The sequence below is a fragment of the Adelges cooleyi genome, unplaced genomic scaffold, assembly GCF_023614345.1.
Source record: "Adelges cooleyi isolate 19-005CV unplaced genomic scaffold, UGA_ACOO_1.1 ACOO_flye_CR_arks_rails_tigmint_CR_PRNA_448, whole genome shotgun sequence".
Classification (NCBI taxonomy): Eukaryota; Metazoa; Arthropoda; class Insecta; order Hemiptera; family Adelgidae; genus Adelges; species Adelges cooleyi.
The window spans coordinates 142,975-164,549 of record NW_026096131.1 but is presented as its reverse complement, the minus strand read 5'-3'; the positions used below and the strand labels follow the sequence as shown (position 1 = coordinate 164,549).

Sequence of the window (21,575 nt, the reverse complement as noted above, 5' to 3'; positions counted from 1 at the left end):
CCATTTTTACAAAATTATACGCAAAAAACGTTAGTTTTAATCTTGAAACTAATTAATTATTTTATCACAGTTAAAGAAGTTGAAAATAACAAATTGTGTGGTTTGAAAAAAGTTCAAACTCAAAACAATTAAAAATTGTGCTTAATATAAAAACAAACACTTTTTAAAGTATGTTTCACCGATGAGTCACAACACTTTTAGTTGTACACCTTAAAAGAGCATCATTTTATCATAAAAAAACACAAAGTAAAAAAAAAACGAGCCGTTTGGTCAATTAAAAATACTAATCCAATATCTCTAATAAGCAAATTAAAAAATTATATTTGTTTATTGTGAATAAATTGTATGTAACTTGATAACTTTTCCTAACTATTTATAAAGAATAAAACACATATTTTTACAGTATTTATTTATCATATTGAAGCAATCACTAAATATGTAATTTGACAAAATCTATTAATATGTTCATGACATTTTTAAAACGTAATCCACTTAAGCAAAATAATTAATACTGAATAATTGAAAAATAATTTCAAGTGAATAATGAGATTTAAATATTAGTAGAAAAGAAAGAAAATGTTTTGGTCAAACAATTATTATTATAAATTAAAACAAAATTATTATTAATAATTTAAAGATAATTAAGATTAAGAAGTCCTGTCATTCAACAAGTCTAATATATAAAATGTCAATTCAAATAGCCGACGTCCCGCCAGTCCTCTAATCGTCTCTTCCATGGGATTCATATAATACATCTCGCTCATAACACAAGCATCTGAGGCGGCTTAGGCAGCGCGTGGCGTTGGCGCGCGTTTTTATCAACGTTATCGTATCAAATAATAACGGTGACGGCGTGTGTTGTTTTTTTTGCCGAGTTTGTACTTTCTTTAAATTAAATTAAACGTAAAATTATTATTATAATTATTAATTACACTGTTGTTCATTGCCATACGTGGTTTTTTATTCAATAGTGTTTCCCGGTGTGTCAAACGTTATCATATATATAGTAATACAAAATTAAAAACGGCGAACGGCGTGTTTTGTTTTTTTTGGTGAATTTTTGTCTTTGTAGTTTGTTATATTATATATATACAATTATATATTAAACGTATAATAGTTATTATTAATTACATATTTGTCCGTAATTCGCTCACGGTTTTCGTTCAAGAGAAATCGACGTGTTTCCCGGTGTGCAAACATTACCTATTAATATGCGTCGTTGGATATCGGTACGTTTTTTAGATTTAGAATATATATTATAATATATAGTATAGTAGTATATTACACTTTGCTTAAACCAAATTATCAAATTAATTAGATGTACACAATTCTTATCTTTTTCAAACCGCTGTGCGTGGTGATAACGATACATTTCATATTTTTTGTGGAAAAATTTGTTGACATATTTATCTACTATTTATTTTCAATTAAATAACTTACTGACTTATTTTATAAATATGTAAATTATTTGTTTTAGGCCAATACTATAGTGAAATCATAACCGACGCGTGTCCGTTTAGAAGATTGATTGCTACTTCTATCTACTCTGTCTTTAATTAATACAATAAGTAGTTATTATTGTTACCATCGGTTACAGACTGTTATCCTATGCCGTTACCGATTAATTTGCCTGCGGCCATCAGAGAACTTACACCGCAGAAGTTGATTTTTTGTTATTTATGAAGTATTTTTTAATAATTAGTGCCTATCTAATCTCTATACTCAACCCTAATTTAAATTGACAGTTTTTTTTTAATTTTACAGTGTCTTAACCGACTTCTCTTAACGCTTTAGTTTCTAAACGTGCACACACATACGATACTGATGTACAAATAATTAAAACATTAATTATTTCACATTTTTTTGTTAAAGCTGTACAATTATGATCACTACATAGAATACAAATTATTTTAGTTTTTTTATATATTTTTTTTTAATGATATATTATTTCACGTTAAATTGGCATTATTTGAATACATTTTAATTATTTCATTTAGTAGGATGATTTACCTATATAAATATGTATGATCACTATCGAGTACTATCACTAACCGTTTAGGGTTTTTAAAATTGTTTTTTGACTTAATTTGTAGTTTTAATATTTTAACTTTGGAAAATTCAGACATCGTAGGTAAGCTATGTGGAAATCAACAATTCAAGCTAAAAAATCTAATAATTGTCATTAAAGTTGAAAATATAGTTTGTATTCTTTGAAATTGACAAACATATAACTTTACTTTTTTAAGTCATGTATCTGATTTCACTTTCCAGATATTTTTTTTATTAGGAAGTATTATTGTAAATTATTTAGTAGAAAAACATGTATATACCTATCTAAAAATAACATAATATATGGATTAATTTAAAAAAAGTTTACTGTTGTTAAAATAATAATATATATATAAAATGAAAAATATTTTTTTAAATAATAATAATAGTATATTCGATGCACTGAATAAAAATTGTTCGGATCTAAAAACAATCGATTTTTAGTTTTTTACACCTGGGGCTACTTTTGTGTGCTTAAATTTATATACATTATTGACATAAAATATCTATGTGTTCATTCCGCTCTAATAAGAAAGAACTATATTATATGATCTAATTTATTTTAATCACATTATACATAGCAACATACATAGCATTATACATAGCAACATCTTATGCTATTGTAATCATTCCAGTTTTTACTCCCTGGCTTTATAATACTTATTCAACCAACGAATAAATGCATTTTTACACAGTGTTATAATAAAAAATTATAGGTATGTTTTTTAAAAGCATCAGCAGAAGTCCCTATATCATCTTTTTAAATTCTTAAAACAGTTGTCTTTAGATTATTTTAGCGTTCAACATTTTGTGTTCTTAGACCGTTTTTATGAGTAGTAATCAAAAATTAAAAAAATTGTCTGAACATTTATTTTTACTAATTATTTAATGTTAATTTTTTATATTATATGTATGTATATATATATTTTTTTTGAGCTGCTGTTGATATAGCTTGAACTAAATTAGATACTTATTAATATTGATATTTTGGTTTTTTGGTGGTGTGATTTCAGACATAGGGCATTATTAAAACATAAAAATAAAATATTAATTTCAAATCATTTTATTGCATTTTAACATTTTGAAGCATGGTGGTATAAGTAATATACCACTTTTTCAAAAAATAGCCTACTCTCGCACAGTGGTATATATTTATTACCACCTTCATAATCATGTTCAGAGAAAATCGGAGATAAAAATGCTGTGCTTCAAAGGGTTAAAATTTATATTGAAAATCGACATTTAATTTACTATTTTTTTATTTATAGAAGTATAATATAAGTATTCGCTCCACCCTAAAAAAGTATAGTAAATCTATAGATTTTGCTATATTTTTTTAAATTGATACTACATAATGAAAAATAAAATTATTTTAAAATTTTTGATTATTATCATTTAGTAGGATGAATTGTTGGTTAGCCATCTAAAAATATATCAACATATGGATTTATACCTTTCATGGTTTACTTAAAAAAGTATTAATGTATATATCAATTTATCTATTATGTATAAAATATGTCTGGAAAAGTATCAAATAATTTAGGTATTTTATGCACTGAATATTATTATTATTATTATTATTTTGTACTCTGACCGTTTTTATAATCACCGCCGGACACTCGAATAATCAAAAATATTTGCTACAAATTATTTCAGACATTTCATTCATGTTTTGTACTCTTGAGTTCCCAAGTAACCGTCACACGAACATATCATTCTTCCACACTTTTAAACTTCTAATGACCAACAAACGTCAGACCTTAAGTATCAAAGTACCTTTAGCATTAAAGGTCCAGATCCAAAAACTAAAAGATTTGCATCGAGACATTTCATTTAACCTCTCTTTGGACATTTTTATAAGCTCTGCCAAATAGCCGATCAATAATAATGTATTTATCACTCTTCACTTCTTTCCCTTTTAAGTTTTAATATAAACTAGGCATTTCATTCATGTGATTTACTCTTGAATTCTTAAACACTTATGAACTTCTGTTAAACCACCAGACCTTTAATATACATATTTAATGCATTATGCTGTTGGTTACATTCTAAACGTACAGTACGTCATTACCGAATAATGGCATAGACGGTGATTTCTGAACAAATAAGGATCTTAATTCAACTAATATCTAGACATATAACGTATACGTTTGAAAAAGTTGTGTTGCACATAGGAACACCATATCAGACACATAGCCGACTGACCTCTAAACATTTCTATCTATTTTTAACCATAGCTATTACCAAGCCCGTGAAGTAAACAACACCTCAAACAATTCAAATTAAAAAAAAAAATAATTGTACTTTAAGCAAGTAGCACACTCGCTTTAGTAGTAGGACATTTCTGATCTGACAGATAGCTAGACTTGCACTACAGTTAACCGGTACCTAGCTTGCAAAACACTTTTTCGAAACTAAGTATGAACTATGATTACTGGATAAAGGTACTATGAATTATAACGGTATACTGTAAAACGTAGTGAGCTGACTCGACACCGTGGCCGGCGTAGCCGGGCACCCCCCGGAACCGCTGTGTACAGACATATAACATACTACGTTTAAACAAATTTTGTTTCACAAAGGCAAACTCTAACAGACATTTAGCTGACTGTCCTCTAGACATTTTTATCTGTTTTCAACTCATAAAGTTAAGCGGGATGACACCGGCCTTTATTGATGACGTTTTCTATAATATAACAACTTTTACCAAAGACAATTTCCATTATACACTTTTTCCCAATGGCCAGCTTCTTATCAAGTCTCTTTAACTTTTTAAAATTTTAATTTAAACTTAATTTTAAACCTGTTACCTCTTCATAGACTGTAGCCTACAAACCTAGGATATTTTTAGTTGGCGGAGCGAAGCGACGACGCAGAGCGAGCGAATGCTAAAACACTCGGAGACCTGCCGTCCTTTTCAGTTTTCAACACGAATTCCGCCCGCTGATAAGGAACTGGACATTGGAAGTTCATAAAAATTGGTAAAAGTGGTAACAACCCAAGTAAGCAACACCGGACACTTGATATTTATTAACCGTCTAACTTCTAGACTATTCTTTTCAATTTAAAATTTAAAAAAATTACAGATACATAGCTAGACTTACTCTACATTTAATCAGTACTTAGCTTGCAAAACCTTTGTCCATAACTAGGTATGAATTCTAATTACTAGATACAGCCTATAGGTACCATGAATTATAACGTCATTCCTTTAAGACGTATTGCGATGGCTCGACACCGTGGCCGGCGCAGCCGGGCACCCCCCTCGGAATCTGTGACCTCCCCGAAAATACTTTGCAGCGAGGGGACGTGAGCGTGCCCGGCGTAGCCGGGTACAGTACCGGGAATCTGTGACCTACCCGCCCGACTCGGGGGCCTGGGGATGGAGCCCCCAACTAGAGCGAAGCTCTAGTATAAGTAATAATTTTGTTAATTGAGAGTTCTAATTGAATTAGTCATTTCAACACAAGTCATGAAATTTTACACCAACCACAAAAAACTTCATTACTTCAGAAATTTAACTTAATTCCCACTTACGCCTACTTACTAATTTATTTTTAGGATTCCTGATATTCATAAGCCATAGTTTAAAATAGTCTAACTTTGACTATAATTCATTAAATAAGATTAAACATATTTGACTTGGGTGATTTGCAGGGAATAGATGATTATAGCAAAATTGAAATACATCTTTATTTTTAGGTGGAGTAAAACAGTGATTAGGTATGGCCATTAAGAGTATGAGTTATTTTATACTAGCTGTAACTAATTAAATTTTCTACAATTTTAATTGTTGTTCCCTATTACAGAATAAGCGTAGATTATTAATTTTGATAAATTAACTATGAGTTCTTTTACTACACTTATACCGTAATAAGTGTAAACATGCTACAATCGATGTGATTCAGAGTTAAAACTTCTGGGTTTCTGTAATAAATCTTTGCCTACACTCGTGTATAATTTGTATATGTTTAAACTCAGGCTTAAGTCATTTTAAAAAATTAACTATAAGCTCATTTTTAATTTTTGAAAATGTGATTTGTGTTCTAGAATTAACGTAGTGAGAAACCAGCTGAGAATCAGAATTAAAATGGACGGTGTATTGGGATATATGGACTGCCCCTTAGAATAATAGACTATTGGCAACACAACGTACACTGACACCATGACACTAAAAGGTATTTTAATATTTTATGATTTAAATATTTTATTTTTCATTTACTTATATGTTTATCACGGTTTTCACTTAGAAATCATTATTTTTTTGGCTCAAGTGATTACGGATCTGTTTTACACACTTTTAACATTATTATAAATATATTTTATCGGTCATATAAAAAAATGTAGTTTGTAATAGCTCTTATATAAACAATAAAATTTGTTTTATTAATAGCAAGATTTATATTGTAAAACAAACTAATATTGTGAAACTGATTTCAAATAAAATAATAACGATTGAATCAGTAAAAAAAAAAATATTTTATTATTCAGTATTTGAAATTATTCAAATATACATATATCTAAACATACCTATTTAAAAAGTGATTAAAAAAACCAAACCATCAAGCTTAACGGGCCTTTAAGGCCCAACGCTGCCATCAAGATGGTTTCTTGACGAATTCGCTTCCGGGACGGGTCGTCAATCCGTCGCCGGAGAGGGGGATGGCGGTTCCTTTTTACCGGACGATTGCTCGCCCAGCAAACGGAGTGCCTGTGACCGAGTGTCGAACCGGCGACAGTGAGCGCTAACACACTGCCGCGTTACCCACTCGGCCACTCCTCCTCCTCCTAAAAAGTCATTTATTCACATTTTTTTACTTGTGTTATTTAAAAAAAATTACTTAAAATAATTTTGTGAAAATATTTGAATTTTACAATATATATTCTGGTTTTGTAATGTTAGTATTCTCTAGTCATAATGACAAGAACTCTTGGAAAGTTTGTGTTTTGCAAAATTGATCATTTAACGATGACCCTGACGTATATCGACTAGATACAACTTTACTAGACTCACTTTAATACAAAAGCCCATATATCACAACTAGAGACCCCGAGTGACTGTCAGTGACTTATTTTAAATACAATAAATTATCTGCATATTTTTTCATACACAAAGTGTCCTCATTAGCTAGTGTTTTTTTTTTGGACTTGGCTTTTTATTTAAACCATAAATGATCATTGATTTGAGATTTCACAAACTGTGTTTACAATATTTAAACTGTTTCTAGACCGAAGGCGTTCTCAAACTAGTGTTTTTGGGGCACTATCGAGCCAACTATTATTAACCCAAGGATTGCAGTCGTCAGGCATTCGATTGGTGTACAGTCGCAATGAAAAGCGAGCACTTCATTACAAAATATTAATGAAAAATAAACGAACAGTGTGTTGTAAGTTTTGTCTTATCGTTTATATCGTTAGACATCTGTGTTGTATAAATCTATCTTAATGGTTCAAGTTTATAGTTACTTTGTTTAGTTAAATATTCAATATATCCAATGAACGATTTTTCATTGTTAATCGTTATTATTATATTAATAAATTCCAAAACCTACTTTTGTTATCAGAAGGAATCTGTTATCAAGTATCAAGTTTTATTATTTGTAGTTATATGCACTTAATAGATTTAGATTTTTATTTTTGTATTAATTAATTTTAGAGATATAATAAATTTTATAAAAATCCGTTTAAAAGTAACCAAAAAGAATTATATCCAACCGTCCCGTTTCTGTCTTTCTTGCAATTCATTCCTTTATTAAGAGCTCTGGCTTTTCAGTTTAATTAAAGTTTATATTATTAATTTCTTTTAGTTTTACGCACTCTCTGGTTGTTTTTTTTTCTCTATCATTTTATATTTATCGTTTAAAATCATGTTATTATTAATAATGTAACCTTACATATTTTTCTCTTTAGTACTGTTTAATTGTCGAGCCAAATATTTGTTGTACCTATAAGAGGATATTACCTACCTATGGAAAAAAACAACATTATATACAATAATAATTCAGTTTCATATACAAACTGAGTAAATTCAGAGTTAAGAGTATCCATACTTCATGCGGACACATGAATACTTGGATATGCAATCTAGTATCTCTAATCCACTATCTCTATTAATTCACCTCCATAATCCACAATGATATCAGTACTGTTTTCAGAATGACCTACAGCCGTAAGACATATCCATGGACAATGTCAAAAAAAAAATAATGTCTTAATTTTTTTAAAATTTTTTTTATAATTCTGTAGTACTTATACATATATTAAACAGTGCACTAACGAAATACAAGATCAAAATAATTAGCTAATCAAACAAAACTAAATTAATCGTATGTGACATGCACTAATTTAAAAACAGTTAAAAATATAATCCAACCCTTAAATCGAAAATAGTTTTTTAATAACTATGTTTTCAACTTGATCCACAGTATAGTGTGCGCGGTCTGAAAATACAAAATATTAAACAATTTTTAAACAAACGAATCGGGCCAACTTAATAGCAAAAAATAAGATGACAATATTAATGTGTTACATGGGCAAAACATTTTTATTTCAAATTGTTGAATTATTGAAGAAAGGTTAATAAAATGTTTTATAAAAGCTGAACGCGTATCTCGCATGATTCTATTTGTATTTTGTACGCCAGCAAAAAAAAGGTCACTCAAATATTTAAATGTCTCTTCAGTGGTTATGAACATTTTACACAACGCATTTATCGAATATTATATTATAATGTTAATTACTTGATAACGCCAATTTATGTTCTTGATAAGTAGGGAAGTGTTTGGTAACTTTAAATTTGTGCTTTATCACTCCAATTATATCTTTTAATTCTTCATAACGTATAAAACTTTCAAGTGACCCGAAAATGTTTGTTGCCCTTCTCTACAAAACAACATGAAAACATTTAAATATATATTCAATTTTACAGAAAAAACTAATAGTTCTTTTGCAAAACCACCATTAACGACTTGCTGTGATTGTTTTATCATTATAACACCAGTTTTATAGTAGTTTAAGAGTTTTTTTGTCATATTAGGATCAATAGTGTTTAGCTTCGATGCTATTGGTTTTACAATGATGGGGGATTTTTTAAGCAACTCTATAAATATCATCTAGTTGGTATCTGGGGGGGGGGGATTAAAGTTTTAAAAAACATAAAAAACTCAAAAACTATTTATAATATTTACTGGTCTTTTCAGGTTATTTTTTTTTTTGCTTTTATTTGTAAAGGATCATTTGTATTTTTTTTTAATTTTAACAATAAAAAAGTCAATACTGTGGGGTCAGGGCAAAGTGGGACGAGGAGGTCACAGGGTGTACAGAAATTATTATAGCTGAAAGTGATAAAATCACTTTCAAATAAACGCCTCGATGCGAATCAGTATTTCCACGTCACGTCCAAGTCCAAACCAAGCACAGTGTAAACAGTTTAAAAATTAGTACCAAAGCGTTTGTTTGAAAGTGATTTTAACATTTTTATTTATAATTATTCCTGCAGAGTGTAAACGGTCACACTATGCTTTGATCCGTTATGCCTCAACCCCACTGTATTGGCTTACTCGGATACATTCACTTTTAAATAGACCCGTTGATGCTAATTTGTAAACTGCTTATTAGGAAATATTAAATTTTTTTTAATTAAGTTTTTTCCTTCTGGTGTAAAATCGGCAAGGAATCATCCAAAAACGGTTCTGTTATTTAGTATTTTTTTATGCGTAAAAAAGTCATTCACTAAATCGACTACTATGAATATCACAATGTTTTTACCGATGGGAAGCACAAACAATCACACAAGTCTTTTATATGTAATATAGTATCATAGTTTTTTTTTACCACGCAATCTTGTACGGTACCATCGTATGCTAAACTTTCGGAGTCTACAAAATCTTTGACAACGCTTATAACTTCTTCCAATGTGTATTCATGGAGTAAACTATCAACATATTCTGAAATTACAAAATATAATTTTTTTTCAATAACCTTTAAAGAAATAAATTGAATATTTAAAAAATGTCTCTTCGATAGTTTTTGAACATTTTACTCAACATGTTTATTGAATTTACCTTTTGATTCCACCAGCAACTCATCCTTATCAGGGAACTCTATGGATAATTTTAATTTAGCGACTACTTTTATTAATACATCTTTTAATCCTTCATAGCCTGTGCCTTCTTGGCCAACATTTTCCCAGATTATGTTACTTATTATTTCCTATTGTTTTCAAAATAAGAATGTATATTAATATAATTGACCTATAAAACTAAGTCTTCATTAGCGAAATAAAAACGCCAAGCTGACAGTCATATTTTGTGGATTATTATTATTATTAAGAACTGTTAATAAGTAAACAGTAAAAAGACTCTTTGATACGAAAATGGAGGCGATAAAATCTTGATGTTTTCTATTAATCATAAATGTTTATTGTTCAATATACTTACACGTTGTTCTGGAGTAGGCTGTGCACCCTGACATTCCAATAAGTACAATGCCAAGCTGAAAAACAGTATCATAGTTTTCGAATACATTTTTATTTTTCAAATAATAGGTAACCTACTAGAGTACTTGTTTTAGAAAAAAAAGGCTTGAAGAATGAAAACAGTTCCAAGTTTTGCAACACAAAAGGGACAACGTATACTAATGGCTAACTGTTAAACACGTAGTCGTTTTCTGTAGGTGTTCAGTACGCGGGATTTATGAAATATATTATATTTTGTTTTTGCCAATAGTCAAATGATAGAGCAGTTGAAAACAACGTATTATTACATCTGTGTATACAAATCCTAGTACTATATATCTGTTTTGTCGGCTTACGATTTAATACTAGTGTAACCATCGATTTTCCAAGCTCTTAGAAAAAGCTTACACACTAACACACACACATAAAAAACCGAATTCGAGCGAAACGGTGTTATAAGTTGAAAATTATTTAAAAGCAGTGGATTTAAAAAAAAATCGGGTTGTTACTTTGTGAAAAAAACCCAAATTAGATTTGTAAATTGTCAATCTAGTAAAATAGAAGTATAATAGAGGTTTGAAAGAATAATATAGTCTATGAAGTATAAATAGTTAGTAAGAGCTTGCTCTAATGGAAGTATATAATACATAAATATTAATTTTATTGAGAATAAGCGATTATAAATTAAACTATGGAGTACAATGGAATGAAATATTATTCGTTGACTATTCCAACTAAATTAACAAATACATGACACTGTATATGGGCTATTTGGCCCACAATGTTCTTGCAAAAAAATAAAAACTGGTACAGTGGGGTCGGGGCATAGTTTTACTGTTTTTTTTTCATGTTCGCTATCTGTATTTAAGCCAATGTGACTACGGAGACTCTGGTAACACATCACTTTTCAATAAAAACGAGAAAGCATAGAACAAGACTTAAATATTTATTCTAAAGAATTTCTCGGTATAAGTACTTTCCATAAACTGTACAGGTCATCTAGAAAGCAACTTTTGCGATATTTTAATGTAAGTTTAATTTTATTTTGTATAATTATGTTTTGTCAAAAGAAAAACAACTCCAAATTATCCTATTTGTTGTCTACTGTCACACCGTCCCCTAAAACCCTTAATATTAAACCCTTATTATTAAATTTATACAATACAAGTACATTATTTCGTCGAGTGTACTATAAAGCCAAATTAATGACCACAGCGAAATTTTGCAAGGAAAATCTTATTAGTATAGTATGTGCAAAAAACTTTTAGATATGATATGATAATAATCTAAAAGATTTTTTGCAGACACTGTATTGGTAACGAATATTCTACATTAATGAGACGGCCGGCTTCCATGTCTTTAGGTCCGATTTCAATTCTGAGCGGAACTCCCTACAAAAAAAAAAACAAACACAAAGTGTTAACAAACATGAGAAAACATTTTTTTACATTTATAGTACCTTCAATTCCCAGTGGTTGAATTTCCAACCGGGTGAATAATTATCCCTCAAGTCGGTCTCCGCTCGAATACTGTTTGGAGACGGGACCGGATCTTGATCTCCCAAGAGTGCGTTTTTCACGGTATCGCACAAATTCAACAGTCGATCTTTGACGCTCGGCTCTGTGCTGGCGCCAACGCCACACGGTACGATAATGACCTGAAATCAATTGTTATCAAGTTCAAACCAATCCGTCCAGCTACAACAACAACTATAATACATAAACAATCCCATTGTTTTCCGTTACCTGAACTTTGCGACTTTGGGAGGCAGCAGAAGACCACGGTCATCGCCGTGCACCATCACCATCACTCCAATGGTCCGTGTCGTCATGCCGTAAGATATTTGATGAGCGTACTCAGGCTGATGAGTGTCTGGATGCTCGAACTGAACATCAAACATTCGTGCGAAATTCGTTCCCAAGTAATGTGAGGTGGCCGCTTGAATGGCTCTACCGCTCGCCGGAACGTAGGCTTCGACGGTGGTGGTAAATACGCCGCCAGCAAACTTCTCCTTTTCGGTTTTTTTCCCTGGCACCACGGGTACCGCAAGCAAGTCTTCGTACACTTGTTTATAGAAATCTAAAACATCACATTGGCATAAAATTCTACAATCAAATCAAATTTCTCAAGTTATTTGTCGCGGGTTAACAAGAAGCGCTTTTCTTTCCGAAACGATGACACTCGACAGTTCAATACTGTCCAACGACAATGTTGCAGTATTTTTTTTTGAAAAGAAATCATTGCTGTAAGACCATTTCCTTTTTGACGATTATGATTTACCTAAGACTTTGAGTACATCCCGTTCGGCTTCATCTTGGGTTGCGTACGCATGATGACCTTCTTGCCATAAGAATTCGCGAGTCCTCAAAAACGGTTGAGGATGTTTGAACTCCCAGCGCTAAAAGAAAACATTAGGACAATTTCAATGATTTCAATGGGTTTAAATTATTTTAATAATTGCATTATTAACATTCGAATTATTCTCTCAATTTAATTTGTCAACAAAATTGAGACGCAATAACATTTTAGCTTCGATGCAAAGCGAGAAGGTATTGGTTTTACTCTGATGTGGGCTTTTTTTTTCGCTGTATACACTGTAACTTTTTTAATACTAGACCAATTCCTTTGAATAGCAACTCTATAAATCACAAATTTTGTCTAGTTTGTACTTTGGGGGGGGGGTAAAAGTTGAAAAAGTTTAAGTCTTCACAGACGAAAGTTGAAAAAACAAAAAAAAAAACCGTACGAGTTTTTAAGTTAGAACTTTTACTGGCTATAGTATCGAGAAAAAGAGTCGGATCGAGTTGAAATGTATAAGAAATATTTATTTGGTATGCCCGCGCACGTCAGTTTTGTCAAATTCAAAATATACCCATTTCCCGCCCCCCTAGGGGGGTACAAGTTTTTTTTGTTTTTCGGGGTTTTTAGCCGTCATTTTAAAACTTTTGGGTTGAAAATTTGCCAGTAGTTGGAACTCATATGTATCCATAACATATTAAGCGGGTGAAAAATTCGGCGCTACAGTTTTTTTTTAATTGCCGGAAAACCGTGTTTTCGCACATTGCGTATATTTTAACAAAAACACCTAAAATCTTTAAAAAAAATTGATCAAATCATTAAAACAATTTTATTTATATCTATGCAGAATGATACTATTAGGTTTTGTGCTCAAGTACCACTTTTGACTTAAAGTTTACACAAATTCAATTTTTTTTTTTTTTTTTAACTAAAAACCCAGTGTACCAGATGTGAGAAACGAACAGTCACTAAAAACTATCAGTTGGTAACGTCTATCCGTGTTAGATTAGTTTAGGGCCCAATGTTCGGTATCATAATATTGTGTTTATTACATGATATCACAGGCGACTAAATCGTGTAACTGATTATAGTAGACACTCGATTTATTGGGAAAAAAACCTGTCCGTGTACTTTTTAAGACAATTAATGATTCTGATACGACAAAACCACTGTCGTTATCTCGTTATTTTATAGCCTGCGTTATATAACCTTACCGAAGGTTAACTATGAGTATTTAATGTCCAACTACCTGCAAATAATGAAGAGGACTGTTGTTTTTTGGATTCAGATTAAGTGTTGGTTTTTATGCAGTATACCGACTCAAAATGTTTTTTTTACTACACAATTTTTTTAAAGGAAAACTAATGTTTTGTGTATTGTTATACTGTTATTTATTTAAAGAGCTTCACGCTTGGTGGTTTAAATTGTCTAATATTAGATAATCTGCTTCGTGCTAATTTTATTTTTTTAGTTTATCAACTTGTAGCTCTAATTTTGTAAAAAATATTTCATTATTTTATTACTATGTACTATTACTATTAAGATAAATTTTAATAATAATTAAGTCATAAATGATAATACTTTATTTTATGACTAAGAAAATCGATTTTTCTTTAGAAAATAACAAGAAAATAATATACAGGATGAGACAGTAAAACGGCGATTTTCTAATGTATTTAAATGGTAAAACCCGTTTCACTAACCCACCCTTTACATTTTAAGGATCTATGAAAAGGTTTTTTTAGTTGCATTTTATTTTGTACATTGTCAATCTAGTAAAATAGAAGTATAATATAGCTTTGAAATAATATAATCTGTGAAGTATAAATAGTTTGTGTGAGATTGCTATAATGGAAGTATATAATACATAAATATTAATTTTATTGAGAATAAGCGATTATAATTTAAACTATGGAGTACAAACGATTGAAACATGAATCGTCGACCATTCCAACAAAATATAACAAGACATTGTATTTGTGTTATTTGGTCCACTAAGTTTTTGCAAAAAAAAAAAAACCAGTACAGTGGGGTCGGTGCATAGTGGGGACGGAGCATAGTTGGGTCGGGGCATAGTGGTGACGGGGAGGTCACAGGTTTACAGGAATTTTTAAATCTGAAAGTGATAAAATCACTTTCGAAAAAACGCTTCGATGCAAATCGGTAGTTAGTATTTTCAAGCCAGTACAGTCCAAACCAAGCACAGTATAAACCAGCAAAGTTAGAAAGTTTTAAATGAAGGTTCTGTATTTACAAATGAGCATCAAAGCGTTTATTTGAAAGCGATTTTATTCAATTTTATCACTTTTTTTTATAATAATTCTTGTAGACCTGTGACCTCTCCGTTTCCTCATTGCTTTGATTACATTATGCCAATACTCTACTGTACTAGTCCTCTCGGATAAAATCACTTTCAAATTAACGCTTTGATGCTCATTTGTAAATACAGAACCTTCATTTAAAACTTTCTAACTTTGCTGGTTTATACTGTGCTTGGTTTGGACTGTACTGGCTTGAAAATACTAACTACCGATTTGCATCGAAGCGTTTTTTTCGAAAGTGATTTTATCACTTTCAGATTTAAAAGTTCCTGTAAACCTGTGACCTCCCCGTCACCACTATGCCCCGACCCAACTATGCTCCGGCCCCACTATGCACCGACCCCACTGTACTGGTTTTTTTTCTTTTATCATATACGTACCACTACATTATTCCATTGGTTCAACTTCAAAGGCAAATCTCTGTAGGATTGAATCCATTTTGCAAATGCTGGATACATAACAGTTTCACTAGTAGGTCTGATAGCAATGTGTTCTTGTAATTCTGTATCGCCAGATTTTGTTACCCATGCTACCTATAGTAATTTTTAAACATACAACGAAACTATTAAACACAATGAATTGAAACAATCGTTGTCTTTATAATTAAGAACAATATATATAACCTTAACATATCACTGTATTTAAACAGTAATATTATAATTTATAATATTGTATATTATAATTTGTTAAAGGTGGTTATGGGTATAAAATTTAAAGTGTTTTTTATAAATCTCTTACCTCTGGTGCAAAATCTTCTATGTGCGCTTTTTCTTTTTCCAAAACCGCTTTCGACACAAATATTGGGAAGTAACAATTGCGCACGCCCAATTGCCTTTTGATAACATTGTCAAACCATTTTTGTAGCTGCTCCCAAATACCGAACGACCATGGTCTTAATACATAACAACCGCTAACATCATAGTACTCAATCATCTCTCCTTTAGTCAACACCTGAGAATACCAGTCAGGTAAATCTACAAACTTCTTGGCTTCTAATCCTAACCGAGTAATTTTCTTCACACCGGCCTCACTGGCGTTTGCAGAAGCTGTTGATTTTTCTTGTTAATTCTTTTGGTCTACTTTTTTATCTGATTTTCCGACATTTTTCTGAGATGGTGGCGCTGATTGAGGTTTAGAAGTTTGAGCACCAGCTTGATATTCTTTACCGACAGTACTTTTGTATTCTGCTTTTAATGCTAAGAGCGCTTTAACAGCTTTGGATACAGCGTCTTTACTAGCACCCGATGATTTCAGCTGTCTAACTTTGTCTCCCTGTTCGGTCACACGAGCATAGAGTTGCTCTTCTTGGTTGGTAGTGCTAGGTGCATTTGTCGGCGGTGTGGGAGCAGATTTTGCTGGGGGCTGATTAGGTTGATAATCTTTTCCAGAAGCTTGTTTGTATTCTGCTTTTAATGCTAAGAGCGCTTTAACAGCTTCAGATACAGCGTCTTTACTAGCACCCGATGATTTCAGCTGTCGTACTTTGTCTCCCTGTTCGGTCACACGAGTGTAAAGTTCATTTTCTTGGTTGGTAGTATTTGCACAATTTGGAGTTTGAGCTTGATTGCTTTTTTTTTTCTGATGCTGCTGAATTACCACTACTTACTGTTGCTTGTTGCTTGGTATGACCATCTGGTACAGAAAACAAGATTACAGGGCATTCTTTGCTTGTGTGAATACTGAAAAAAAAAATAGTATCGAGTCAAACAATGTACATTTTCTATATTTTTAAGGAAATTACGATTTATGAAGAAAATATGAGTCAGGGTAAACAACAGATAAGCGCTATTTCTGAATAGCCTATTTGGACCCCCCGGTACATTGGAGTGTGACAAAAATGTTTTCAGTATTTTTAATAATAACATTAAGTAATTTTGATGCTAATACAATGACACTAAAATCAAAATCCTAAAAATGTTTGTGTAAAATATATTTGAATTATGTTTAAAAGAATATTGGTAAAATGTATTCTACTTATCAATAATAAATTAAGTCATAGCCTATAATAATATTAAATATAAAAAAAAAACAAAATCATAAATGTATAAATACCTAAACGGCTGATAGGGAGTGTCGCATATGAAGTAACCAGGCCGACGTTGCAACTGTATAACTTGGCCTTTTTTCACATTGCGCAACTCTGGATCACCCAACATTGGTACTTCTAAACGAGTCTTACACGACGATAGATCTTCCAAGTCGCTTACATATTGTTTGAAATCTTCATCTTTAGCCAGTACAGGTTTACTTATTAAGTGATTGAAAAATACACAAAAACAGGGTACAAGCGCTGGTACGTCGGAAGATTTGTTTTCAGCAGGTACAATTTTTGGCAGCCATGTAAGTTTTGTGGTTTTTTTGTAATCGGTATCATTTAATGCTGTTTTTATGTTGATCGATTCAATCTTGCCACTTGAATTTCTAAAAATCAATCAATAAAATATATTAACACTCCTAATTGGTTATATTTAAAATTGAACTAGTATAAAATATAAATAGAAGACGACAAATACAAAAAAACAAAAAAAAGAACTCAGAATTCTATAATAATTACTTGTTGATTTTAGTCACGATAACGTTTCCCCAGTTTATGAACGTGACTTTAGCTCCAACGCCACTACTAGCCAAGCCCTCGGCGTCAACATAATCGATAAGCAACGTAGGAGTGATCCATACGTCTTTTGTGCCCAAGTCAGGATTTTTTGGATGTCTCTGTACATTCTTTATAACATACGGTTCTTTAACATCTTCAACATAGACCGGAACTGATGCGTTTAGTTCCACCGTAGTATGACGTGGAGCAACGGGGTCTACTATACGTTTGTTAATCGACCAAATTTTATCCCACTCCATCGTAACGACTGTACGAGAAGATCCTTGAGCAATAATAAATTGACGCAGAGCTTCCACTTGCATACCTCTCCTTAACACTCCTCTAACAGTAGGCATGCGTGGGTCGTCCCTTTAAAAGACAAACAAATTACATTGTAAATAATTTGTTTGACACGAAACAGTAAAATGTACGACTTATAAAAAAAAAAAAAATTAAACGTAAGAGTATAATATGTTTGCACTTGTTATATTGATGGCTTAATGCACACTTATCACAAGTAGACTTTTTTTCCAAAATACACTTTTTGATATCAATGAGCCATCAGTATTTGATACTGACTAACACTGAAAAATGTTTGATCTCATAATAGCAATAAATTTAAATTTAAAGCAAATAGTTAGAAACTTTGTTTCGCTCTCCTGAACAAATTCAATTCTGCGACATGATAAGTGTGCACTAATCTATCGATTTAGCCTTTAGAAATTTGATTTACCACTTACCAGCCATCCACCAAGCCTTCGTCAACAAACCACGTTAATTTTCTTTTAGACAAAACAGTGTTGGTCATGTTCAATCTACTGTACGACCAGACATAAGGCCGAGGGTTCAATTCCAGCGCGTCACAAAACCAATAGTACTGTTGATCTCGGTCGGCGTATTCAGTTGTACGTAAAGCATGTGTCACACCTTCCAAACTGTCCACTATTGGACACGCAAAATCGTACGTGGGATAGACCCTATAAATTGAAAATAAAGAAATTAAAATATTTAAGTATAACATGTTTTAATACGAGAAACAACTAAGAAATATTTGATTTACTTGTATTTGTTTCCAGTACGAGGATGAGTCTCAGGCTTACAACGGTAAATCGCAGGATCCCGCATACATCCGTTGTCCGAGAGCATGTCTATTTTGGCTCGGACACAACATTTCAGTCCAGTAGGGGTCGCGCTCAGCATCTCGTTCCATAATTTCACATTTTTATCGACAGCTAATGGAAGATATTTGTTTGTTAAACGTGATATCTTTACAAGATAAATTATTTAAGTTAAAATCCATTTTCAAACTTATAAATATTTACAATTGTTGCGGTTTTTCGATTCTATTCGCTTTTCTCGTTCTTGTTTCATTGTTTCCGGATCTGTATCATCGACATACACCATTCCTTTTTTTAACATTTGTTCACACAAGCTAATCATTTTGTCGAAATAATTTGACGTATACGAAAATACGTCCGGCTTGATTTCAAGTAGTTTTACGTCTTCCAAAATAACCTACAACAAAAAGTGTAATTGAACGTTTAAACTTAAAATTTAATTTGGCTTATTTCAGCTAGAAACCTTTTCGTAATCTTCTTTTTCTTTGGCTGGATTTGTATCGTCAAATCTCATAATCAAACGACCCTTAAATTGTTCCTGATAATACTGATTAAGAAGTGCGGCTTTTGCATGACCGATGTGCAAGTACCTAAAATTACATTGTTAAGGGTACACTTACACATTTTACACGTTCCTACTTGTCAACTGTAATATCCTTTATAAATGTGTTCTATTGTTTTTGAAAACTTACCCGCTTGCTTCAGGCGGAAACCTAACGACGACCTTTCCCAATTCAGCTCCAGGAAGTTCAACAAATTTCCCTTGTTCCTTCGTGTCAGGGTTTGAATTTTTCGTTTGACTTTGATTTTTATCTTCGGCATTTTTGAAAGACGGCAAAGAGGAAATGAATTGTGACCATCTTTCAACGTGAGTGAGCTTGTTTGACATGCAAATGGCTTTTTTGTCTTGCAAATTTTCTAGCCAACAGAATACCACAATATCGGCTATGGTCAAAGTCGTACCAACCAGATATTTTGATGTGGTCGATGTAGCACTTAAACTTTTATCCAAATACTGAAGTTTTTCGACCTGATTTTTCTTTTCATCGTCGACAACAAAACTCAGCCAACTGTCTACCAACAATTGTTCTTCTATGTCTTTCCCATACAAATAAGAACAATTGGTTTTTCCTTTATTCGATGTGCCATGTTTATTTGACACTAGCCTGGCTATATAACGGGTCAAATCTATATCTTTATACGAGTTTGGCACTTGTACACCATTTATAGAGATTAAAGATTCGGTCTCTTTAATCTCGATTGATGCTATTTTAGCAGTGGTATGTGAAGCGGCTAAAACAAGACACGAAAAATTTAATAAAAAAAAATTATAAGAACATTTTTAAATTTTATATAGTTGATATAATCATTTTAGTACGGTAATTTAGTTTTGACTTCAATGTAAATCTTAGGTTAACTTTATACGTCGTCGGCGTAATTCGTAATCATCATACCTGAATTAGGCCGACAATATCTTAAAAAACAAGTTTTGAAAAATAACACTTAAGGAATGCTGATCTAAAATGAATTTAATAAAACTTTTAAAACATTTTATGTATTAAGTAAATAAATATAGCTGCAGCCAAATCATTTTTCGGGTAATCTTCAACAACAATGTTAAAAATGTTAAATAAAATAATAAAACATTATTATTAAAAGCATAACGTAACAATATTGACTAGGACAAATGTTAATATATTTGTTAAAATTGTATTTTGAACTCTGTATAATATGAATATTGTACCTGAATTATTTTGTACTTTTATAGGTTACACTAATCACGTTCAGGACATATTTAATTGTTAAAATCAATTGTCTAACTGTTCAAAATCAAAGGGTAGCTAGATTGTCTGTATTGTTTGTTTTTCGTCGTAACAATATAATTTAGTATTAATGACAAATTCTTTTTAAAGTATATACTTTTACTTCAACCGTATAGTTAACATCTATTAAGATTTACTTTGAATCTGATACTAATTTACTGTACTGATTTACTTTTTTTTTTGGTTAGATTAAATTATTGACATATTTTCTGTCTCAATCCGTTCGGATCAGTGAAGCTAATAGAGCATTATTAAAGTACTTTTACTCACCCAAACGCCGGTGGTAAATTTTTTCCGCCATCGAAGAGGTACTCCGTAAAATTAACGAATGCTCTAGATAATTAACCCGAACGTCGTTAAACGCACATCAAACTGTATTGTAATTTGTAAACAAAACAAAATTGTTTATCCAAAATTGTTGCTTACCGCAGTACTATTGCGTCAACGAGTAACGCTGACACGTGTAATAGGCACAGCAGTAGCTGTGAGCTTTCCCAAACAAAATATAATATTATAAATGAAAGGTCTGCTGTTTAATTCACGTTGAACGCGGAGCCACATGAAACAAAACAAGTGAATGTAATGTAATACGGCAATATAATATTGAATATTTGACATGTGGCCGGTATCAGAGTAGCTGCTGCTGTTTGATAAGTGATAACAGCACACGATATTCTGTGATAACAGTTCTTCCAAATGATAATAACTGATAACAAGGTTTGGACTTAGCAAAGATGGGAGCACGACACGGAGCCACTCGACAAGGAGCCACTCGACAAACAGCCACCGAAAATCGACACGGAGCCACTCGACAAACAGCCACCCGAAGAGATACCAACATGTACAATATTTATGTAAAATGTACGATTATTATTTGTGTATGTTGTGCGGCCGACACCACATATTATAACGGAGTAA

The 21,575-nt window shown here is 31.7% G+C and overlaps 1 protein-coding gene and 1 pseudogene across 3 annotated transcripts in view; both read right to left on the bottom strand.

Moving 5' to 3' along the window:
• Window positions 1-11,167, bottom strand: part of LOC126842170 (uncharacterized) — a 32,428-nt gene extending 21,261 nt beyond the window's left edge. The window contains exons 1-5 of one of the 3 annotated variants that reach the window (XM_050579055.1): window positions 10,488-11,167; window positions 10,113-10,260; window positions 9,883-9,995; window positions 8,790-8,931; window positions 8,310-8,489 (exon numbers count right to left, since the gene is read on the bottom strand). In XM_050579055.1, the coding sequence (XP_050435012.1) occupies window positions 8,425-8,489; window positions 8,790-8,931; window positions 9,883-9,995; window positions 10,113-10,260; window positions 10,488-10,574 (555 nt within the window). In that variant the 5' untranslated portion in view covers window positions 10,575-11,167 and the 3' untranslated portion in view covers window positions 8,310-8,424. Of the gene's footprint in view, window positions 1-8,309; window positions 8,490-8,789; window positions 8,932-9,882; window positions 9,996-10,112; window positions 10,261-10,487 lie in introns of those variants that run through there. The other 2 variants (XM_050579057.1, XM_050579058.1) reach the window with 2 other exon arrangements.
• Window positions 11,168-12,037: 870 nt separating this feature from the next.
• LOC126842168 (bifunctional glutamate/proline--tRNA ligase-like) lies at window positions 12,038-21,285 on the bottom strand (annotated as a pseudogene).
• Between the last annotated feature and the right edge of the window lie 290 nt (window positions 21,286-21,575).